General features: G+C 34.8%; 1 protein-coding gene across 1 annotated transcript in view; it reads right to left on the bottom strand.

The window, feature by feature from the left end:
- Positions 1-9,981, bottom strand: part of LOC102813160 (testican-3-like) — a 766,084-nt gene that overhangs the window by 24,154 nt on the left and 731,949 nt on the right. The window contains exon 4 of the mRNA XM_006864537.1: positions 5,906-6,127. Within this exon, the coding sequence (XP_006864599.1) occupies positions 5,906-6,127 (222 nt within the window). The remainder of the gene's footprint in view (positions 1-5,905; positions 6,128-9,981) is intronic.

The raw sequence follows: 9,981 nt of genomic DNA, 5'->3' as shown, positions 1-9,981 counted from the left end.
ACGGCACTTAACAACAACAATATATGCTTTACTAATTCTAACTAATTTTACATCCTATTGACTTTCCTAAGAATGACTGAAACTGAAAGAAAAAATAACAATGCTATAAATATTTATAGGGTAAAATTACTTCTTACTCGATCAATATATAACTTACTAATTGCTACCAAAACTGTCAAGGAAATTTCCTCTTACTTAAAACAGTGCACAAATAACTTTATATGAGGGTAAGAAAAAATGCTACAAAATTATAGAAACCTTTATGAAAAAAAATTATATATTAAACTATGAAGTTCTTTCTATCCTCCATTTAGGTCTACACAGTTCTGAAAGCCTTTCGTATCTCTGACCCTTCCCTGACAAATCAGCACATGTTGATTTACACCATGTCAAAATGTCAGTTTGGGCATGGTTGGGGGACTCAAATTGTGTTTCTTTAAATTACTCTTAGAGATTCTGAAACAAACAAACAAATTAGTCTGAAAGAGCAAGATCAGAGTTGTAGGTGGATGAGGTAAGGATTTCCATGGGAGTTCTCATAGAACAGCCCTTCCTACCCATAATGAGTAAGTCTGTGCATCGTCATGTTGAAAAAAAAAAAAAAAATCCTTGTCGCAACTTTCTTGGCCTTTGTCTCTTCAATTCAGTTTTCAATTTTCGTAAAACTTTTTTTTATAATTAGCTCCCGTGATTGCCCTGTGTGCTTAGTAAAAAAAAAAAAAAAAAATCAATATTACCCCTTTGGGTTATGGTGGGAGTGTGCTGTGGAGTCAGTTCCGACTCACAGTGAGCCTGTATAGGTTCTCCCAGGCTGTAAATCTTTACTGGAGCAGAAAGCCTCATCTTTCTCCTGGACCCCTTTGGGTAAGTAGAAGTAATTTTTCTTACATATTCATTATTAGATTGCTTGAAAACCCAGACACATTAGAGTGTATCTGTTAATTAGTAATATTGCTGAATATCCTGATTTTCAAAGCAAGTGTTAGTCCTAGATGATATATGTAGGGAAACCTTTTAAGATTGTAAGAGAAATAATGATGGATTGGGCTGCATGTATATATATATATACAATATTTGATGTTAAAATCTTTTCCTTCGACTATTTATGAACTAGATCTGTTATTCTATGTGTACCTTGAACATTTAATTGAGAGTTTACTTGTCATTTCAACCCACTTGCAAATAATTATTTCAGATGAAAGAGTAGTAACCCAACAAATTGCATGGAAGTTTCAATGACTCCTGACTTATAGTGACCCTATATAGGATTTCCAAGAAGCAGTCTAGTGCTTATCCTGCATCATCACACCAAGAGTTTAGGGTATAGGCATGATTAATACAATCAATTTTTTGTCCCCTAATGTCTTTATTATCTGTTTGGTTCAAATTTTTGGTAATTCTAGATTTTATGTACTTAAAACTTGAATGAGAACAATGATTAAGTAAATTATCATTTGATTTAATCATTAAACTTTACAATTAAATGTTATTGTTGTTAAGTGCTGTCTAGTCAGCTGAGACTCATGGCAACCCCATATAGAGTTTCTAAGGTGAGGCTAGTGAGTTTTGAACTGCTGACCTTGTGGTTCAAACCGACCATATGGTCCAGTGCTTATCCCACAGCACCACAATGACATTTGATTAATAATGATGTTGCTGTCTTTGTTAGGTGTTACCAAATCTGTTCCAATTCACAGCAACCTTATGCCCAAGAGAATGAAACACCATTTGGTCCTACACTCTGCCCACAATTCTTAGGTTTGAAACCATTATTGCTGCCACTGTGTTGGTCTATCTTGTTGAAGGTCTTTCACTTTTTCGCTGACAGTCCACTTTACGAAGCATGATGTATGTCTCCAATGGATTGGTCCTTCCCACTACATGACTGAAGTACAGGAGATGAAGGCTTACTATCCTTGTTTCTGAGGAGCGGTTGGCTGTACTTCTAACACACATTTATTTCTTCTTATGGAATTCCATGGCACTTTAAATGTTCTTTGTCAGTAAAGTAAGTCAAAGACATCAATTCTTCTATGGTTTTCCTTATTCATTGTCTAATCTTAATAAAAATAATAATAATTTTGTTTGATAATTTCAACAATCTGTTGGGTCACCTTTCTTTGGTTTTCTTCCATTTGGTTGACCAGGTAGCTGTTATCCAAATTTCTTTACATAGGTAAGTAAATTCTTCCAGCATTGAATCCATTTGCTGAAATACCTAAATTTGCATTCTGTCAATTCTTGGAACCTTACTCTCTATCAATGACTTTAATGAAGCTTGTACTTCTTCTGTTAATAATATTGGTTCCGGATCATATGTTACCTATTGAAATGGCTGAACATTGAACAATTCTACTTGGTACAGTAACTCTTTGTGTTTCTTCTATTTTACTTTGGTATCTCTTACATTTTATATTTTGCTCATAGAATCCTTGAACATTCCAACTCAAAGTTTGATTGTTTTCTTTAGTTTTCACACTTTTGGTTTACTAACTTCAGGGGTTTTTTTTGCACATGTGATTATAATACACATTCTTTCCCAGCTACTATTGTAGGTGTTTAGTTATTTTACATAATCCTTTCTTTCTTTTGCTTTAACTATTCTATGTTCAAGAATAACAATTCAGTTTCTTTTTATATCCATTTTGGTCTCTTTTTGTTTCCTGTCTTTTCAGTAACCATCTGTTCTCTTCATGTATAATGTCCTTGATCCCATACCACAACTTGTCTGACCTTCTGTCATTGTTCCATAAGTCAAATCTATTTTTGAGATGGAATCTAATTTCAGGTGAGATATACTCAAGATTGTACTTTGGCTTTCATAGAATCGTTTTAATTTTCTTTAGCTTCAATTTGAACTTTCGTAGGTGCAATCAATAGTTGGTTCCTTAGTTAGCCATGGGCTTGTTCTGAATGATGATATTGAGTTATCTATAGTCTCCTTCCAAAGATTTCTTCAATTTATTACCTGTGTATAGTAACTTATATTGTTGAAAAAGAGTATCTGCAATGAATAAGCCACTGGTCTTACCAATTTTTATCACTCAATCTATGGTATATATATATATATACATACACACATAATCAAGGAGCTCTGGTAGCATAGTGGTTATGAACCGGGCTGCTAATCTCAAGGTAGGCAGTTCGAAACTACCAGTGGTTTCATGGGAGAAAGATGAGGCAATCTGCTCCCGTAAAGATTTACAGCCTCGGAAACCCTGTGCAGGGTCACTATGAGTCAGAACTGACTCCACGGTACTTAACAACAACAACATATACATAATCAATTAAAGCCATATTTTCCATCTTCAGTTCCTTCTTTGTTTACAACTTTCACATACAAATAATCAATCATGATTAATTCATCCTTACTGCATGTTTAGAAGCTCTGGTAGCATAGTGGTTACAAATCGGGCTGTGAACCACAAGGTCAGCAGTTCGAAACTACCAGCTGTTTCATGGGAGAAAGATGAGCCTTTCTACTCCAGTAAAGATTTATAGCCTCGGAAACCCTATACAGGGTCGCTATGAGTCGGAACCGACTCCATGGCACACAACAAAAACAACAACAACAACAACAACTGCATGCTTGATCAACTTTAGTGTCTATCATGTGGCAAACATGTTCAATTCTTCACCTTTGGCATTAGTGGTTTCTGCATGAACTTGAATAACACTTGTATTAAGTTGTTGCCCTGATTTTTATAAATGTTGCTGAGTCAATTCTGATTCATAGTGACCTTCTATATGGTTTCTGAGTAGTTGGTGGGTTTGAACTGCCTTCTTTGCAGTTATCAGTTGGACAGAGTTGTGCTTCAGGATAAAACTTGAAATGTTCTTTTTATACCTCTTTAATTTGCCATTTTTTGGCATAGTAAAGCATATGATTATCCAATTCAAAATGGCCAACACCAGCACATTTCAGGTCATGAATGCCTAAGATATGATTTTCATGAGTTCAACTTCATTTTTGATGACTTCTAATTTTCCTAGATTCAAACTTTATGCATTTGGCATTCTGATTACTAATAAATTGTGTAGCTGTTCCTTCTCATTTTAAGCCATGCCATACAGAAAATGATTGCCCTGCAGTTTTATTCCATCTATGGAATTTATGTTAATTCTACTGTGAGGAAACATCCCTTCCTCAGTCATATTTTGAGTGCCATACAACTAAAGGGACTCATCTTCTGGCACTATATCAATGTTCTGCTGCTATTTATAAGTTTTCACTGGCTAGTTTTTAAAAAAGCATTATCACCATGTCTTTCTACATTATTTTAGTCCCTTGAAACTTGACCACCTTGGGTAACCCTGGTGATGTTTGAAATACTGGTGGCATAACTTCCAGCATCACAGGAACACACAAGTCACCACAGTACAGCAAATGGATTGGTGCATGCTCAAGTATCTGGAAAACTTACATGTAATAATAAAGTCAATAATAAGCATGCATGTGTGTGTAAGATTTAAAATCCTTTAATAAAGAAAATGTTTTTGAACTTTCTTTAAGAATGTTTATAAATGCTAAACTACCCTAGAAATCTTCCTAAGCTATTATTACCAGCATAGTATGACTGATGTTATTGCAATTACTAAATGATTACTAATATATGAAAAATAATCCGTATGGTAAAATAATTTATATACTCTATTAGATTTCCATATGGGAAAATTAGAACCAGTCGTTGTTATTAAGTGCAGTCAAGTAGGTTCTGATTCATAATGACCCTGTATAGGGTTTCCAAAAGAGTGGCTGGTGATCTTGAACCGCCAACCTTGATGTTCAAACTGACCTTGCAGTTCAGCACATTAACCAAAGCACCTAGAATCTAAAGAAGCTTATTCATCGTACCAGTTGTTAAAATTTTTAAATACATGGCAATACTTAGTATATTACATTAAACCAATTCCCAGTTTTTAATATCAGCACCAAACTTGTCTCCTTAGCATACAAGAAATTTATTATAATATACATTAAAAAAACATTTTCAAATAAAATCTTAATTTAAAGTATCATGTTGATTGATTATGTAATCTAATTCCAATTCTATATTTGTTGTTGTTTTTGTTAAGTTCTGTTGAGTCAATTCCAACCCATAGCAACCCTATAGGGTTGAACTTGAACCACAGACCTTGCATTTTCAATGGCTTTGCAGTCTGGTGCATTAACCCACAGCACTACACCAGGACTCCAATTCTGTAGTGGTGGTGGTGGTGGTGGTGGTGGTTATGTGCCATGCAGTCGGTTCCGACTCATAGCAACCCTGTACAGGTTTCCAAGGCTGTAAATCTTTATGGGAACAGAAAGCCTCATCTTTCTCCCATGGAATTCTATAGTAGGTTTATTTATATTTCCTAATAAAGAATGATGCATAAAGAACTAGCATTCATCCATATCTTAATTTTTCCAGACTTCTTTGACATAATTAAAACACCTTCATGCTAATTTAAAAAAACTAAGTTATTTCAAAAAGTTTGAAAGACTATGTCATTTTAAAATTAAATGAGTTAAAATAACAATATGCTGAAAGTTGTGGTTCATTTAATAAGATCACAAAATAGAACATTAACACTCCACAGTATAGTGATAAAAATCCCATTTATTTTACACCATGGGCAAAGCAGATAGCAAATTAATTTTAATGATTACTTTTAATATCTGTGTTCTCATATCTCGATGTGCTTTTTGGCAGTTCAGAATAGCAACTATAATGAATTGCATTAATATAAAGTATTAATTACTTTTTTCATCTTATTTAGCATGTTTTGAATCTCTAGCAGAGTCATTTTGTTCAACCTGCTGTTTATTTGCTCCTTTATAAAGCATTTAAATTAGATAACATCTACAATCTGAAAGGAACATATAAATTTAGCATGCTGGTCAACTGTCTGCATCATTTACCTTGCTGTCTCTGGAAACAGTAGCACCATTCATTGTTAGATATCAAACTGTCCTTGTATGTGTCACAAGAATTGAAGAATGCTTTGGTACACTGTTCATTCTTATCAAGGTAAATGCTTCCCAGTTCTGACTGGTCCAATAGCAGGTCATAGTTTGTATCAAGTCTGTTAAACATCCACCCAAGTGAATCTTTGCAAATTGGCAAAATACTAGTATCAAATCCTAAAAAGCAAAGACAGAAAATTATTAGCTTAATCTGAGAGATGCCATCAGTAGCAAGTAAAATAAAGCAATAAATGAAGTGGTGGTTACTATAGGGCACCAATTGAAGTAAGAATCAGCTAAATAAGATTTTAAATTATCTTGAATAAATTGTTTCGTAGTAAAATGGGGATAGTTATACTTACCTTATAGGACAGTGTTAAGGATTAATTAACAAAAATAGACAGCATCTGGTATTTACTAGTTATCTATTAAATGACAGCTGCTATTATAATTATTATATGTTATTTACTATTATTTTAATTGGCCCAACTTCTTCTGAATATAGGTTATAGGATACATGCTAAATGAAATCAATTGCTGTTGATGCCAACCCATTAAGAAATCTATGGCACAGAGTAGAACTACCCCATACGGTCTGAAGGCTTTAAATCTATAGGGAAGTAGCATGTCACATCTTTGTCACATGGAGCAGCTGATGGGTTCAGACAATCAACCTTACAGTTAGAAGCTGGACACTTTAACCATTGCATTCTCAGGACACCTTATATGATATATGAGTGTAAAGCAATACTTTAATTAAAGTATAAATAATGCATAATAAATAATAACATCAATAATCCTATGAATATTGTATGATTCAGATGATGAAATGCAACTTGAAATAGCATAGCTGACATTATATAGATATTGGCTGAAAGCAGAGAATACCAGAAAGATGTTTACTTGTTTTTTATTGACTATGCAAAGTCACTCAACTGGGTGAATCATATCAAATATAGTTAACATTATGAAGAATAGGTATTTCCAGAACACTTAATTGTGCTCATGTGGAACCTGTATATGGACTAAGAGACAGGTGTTAGAAGAGAATAAGGGGATACTGAATGCTTTAAAATCAGGAATGGTGTGTGTCAGGGTTGAATCCTCTCATCATACTTATTCAGTCTGTATGCTGAGCAAAAAATCTGAGAAGCAGAATTACATGAAGAAGAACATACCATCAGGATTGCAGGAAAATTCATTAACAACCTGAAATATACAGATGACAAATTCTTGTTTGCTGGAAATAAAAAAAGACTTGAAATACTTATTGATCTTCATCAAAGACCACAGCCTTCAGTATAGATTGCACATCAATGTGGAAAAAAGCAAAAACTAAAATTCTACTGAGCCAGTAAATAACATCATGATAAACAAAGAAAAGATTGACGTTGTCAAAGACTTCATTTTGTGTGGTTCTACAATGTTCATGGAAGCAGCAGACAAGAAGTTAAATGATGTATTACATCAGGCAAGTCTGCTGCAAAAGAGTTCTTTAAAGTGCTACAGAGCAAAGATGTCACTTTGAAGACTAAGGTGCGAGTGATCCAAGTCATGGTATTTGTAATTACTTTATATGAATGTAAAAGTTGAACAATGAATAAGGGAGACAAGAGAACATTTGATGCATTTGAATTATGGTGTTGGCAAAGAATATTGAAAGTACCATGGACTAACAAACAAAAAAAAGAATAATTCTGTATTGGAAGAAATACTGATAGAATGTTCCTTAGAAGCCAGAATGACGAGACTTCATCTCCAGAACTTCTACCAGTCAGTGGGGACCAGTCTCTGGAGAAGGACATCATGATTGGCAGAGTGAAAGTTAAGAAAAAAGAGGAAGACCTTAAAATAGATTGAGTGACACTGTGCCAGCAGCAATGGGCTAAATATAAAAATAACAGTGAGGATAGAGCAGGATGTGTGGTGTTTTGTTCTGTTGTGCATAGGGTCTCTATGAGTCAGAATCGACTCAATGGAACCTAGAAACAACAACAACTCCATAATAATATTATAAAACACAAAATATAATGTTGCCATGTAAGAACTAACAAAAGCAATGGATGTTAAAACAAAACATCAGCTATTTGAATTGGCAGAAATAGCTGTGTTTAGTTTAAGACTTGTTGTTTTGTGCCGTGGAGTTGGTTCCAACTCATAGCAACCCTGCACAGGGTTTCCGAGACTGTATATCTTTACAGGAGCAGAAAGCCTAGGAGGTCTGATATGACACTGTAGGATAAAGATTGGACTGCTAATCATGAAGTTTGTAGTTCAAATTTACCAGCCATGTGCATTCTAGAATAAAAACATGCAGATATGTACAAATACACAGTAAATTTGAATAACAATATCAGTTTGAAAAGTAAGGTGTGCCTGACTCAAGTAATGATATTTTCAGTAACTTCATATGCATGTGAAAGTTGAACAGTGAATAAGGAAGACCAAAGAATGATTGATGCATTTGAGTTATGGTGTTGGAGAAGGTTATTCAAAAGTACCATGGACTTCTAGAAGAACAAACAGATCTGTGTTGGGAGTACAGTCTTATGGTTCCTTAAAAGCCAGGAGAGTGAGACTTGGTCTCTCATGCTCAGACATGTTGTCAGCAGGGATCAGTCCCTGGTGAAGGACATCATGCTAGGTAAAGTGGAGGATAAGCAAAATAGAGGAAGACCCCCAGTGAGATGTATTGGCACAGTGGCAGCAGTAATATCCTCAAGCTTAGCAATGATTGTGAAGCTGGAAGAAGACTGGGCAGTGCTTGTTCTGTTGTGCATAATGTCACTATAAGTTCCAACTTATATATCCATGCTGAACACTGCTGTTCTCTGTGTGTATAGAAGTCTATTTACCTCTGTGCATTCTACACCCTGAAAATCTCCCTGTCCATTCACCTGTCTCATTCTTCTTTCAACTTCCCTCTTCTCGTATATATTGCACTCCCTGTCACCTGAGCAACAACAGTCTATCCTCTAGTCAATTACTCTCCCTTCCCTCCCAACCCTAATAACCATCAAATAATGTTTCTTTAAATATGGAAACATTTTCTTGATTTTTTTTACAGTAGTGGTCTCATAAAATACTCATCCTTATGATTCTGTATGAACAACACTGGACTGAGAACCACAAGATCGATCATTCAAACCCACCAGATTCTCCCTAGAAACCCTATACAGGGTCACTATGAGTTGGAACTGGCTTGACTGCACTTATCAACAACAACAACAATTGCACTCAACATAATGTCTTCCAGATTCATCCATGTTATGAAGTGTTTCACAGATTCATCATTATTCTTCTACATTGCATAGTATTGCAATGTATGTATGTATCAAAGTTTTGAATCATTCCATCGATGATCATTTAGGCTGTCTTTTTTTTTCTGCTATTGTGACTACTGCTACAATTAATATATGTGTACATATGTCTACTCATGTCATGGCTTTTATGTCTTGAGAATATATATATTTACTGATGAAGTTCAAAGACCACAGCCTTCAGCATGGGTTGCATCTCAATGTAAAGAAAAAAAAAACAAAAACAAAAATTCACTACTGGACCAATAAACAAAATCCATATCAATGGAGAAAAGATTGAAGGTGTCAAAGACTTCATTTTGTTTGGATCAACCATCAACACTTACGGAAGCAGCAGTCAAGAAATCAAATGACATATTACATTAGGCAAATCTGCTGTACAAGAAGACCTCTTTAAAGTGTTGATGAGCAAATACGCCAGTTTGAGGACTAAGGTGCACCTGACTCAAGTCATGATATTCTCAAGAACGTCATATGCATGTGAAAGTTAGACAGTGAATAAGGAAGACTGTAGAATAACTGAGACATTTGAGTTATGGTGTTGGAGGAAAATATTGAAAGTACCACGGACTACCGAAAGAACAAATAAATCTGTGCTGAAAGAAGTATAGCCAGAGAGCTCCTTGGAAACCAGGATGGTTAGACTTTGTCTCTCATACTTTGGATATATTATTAGGAGGGACCAGTCCCTGGAGAAGAATATCTTGTTTG

Source organism: Chrysochloris asiatica, unplaced genomic scaffold, assembly GCF_000296735.1.
Source record: "Chrysochloris asiatica unplaced genomic scaffold, ChrAsi1.0 scaffold00066, whole genome shotgun sequence".
NCBI classification, from domain to species: Eukaryota; Metazoa; Chordata; class Mammalia; order Afrosoricida; family Chrysochloridae; genus Chrysochloris; species Chrysochloris asiatica.
This window is presented reverse-complemented; position numbering and strand designations above follow the sequence as displayed.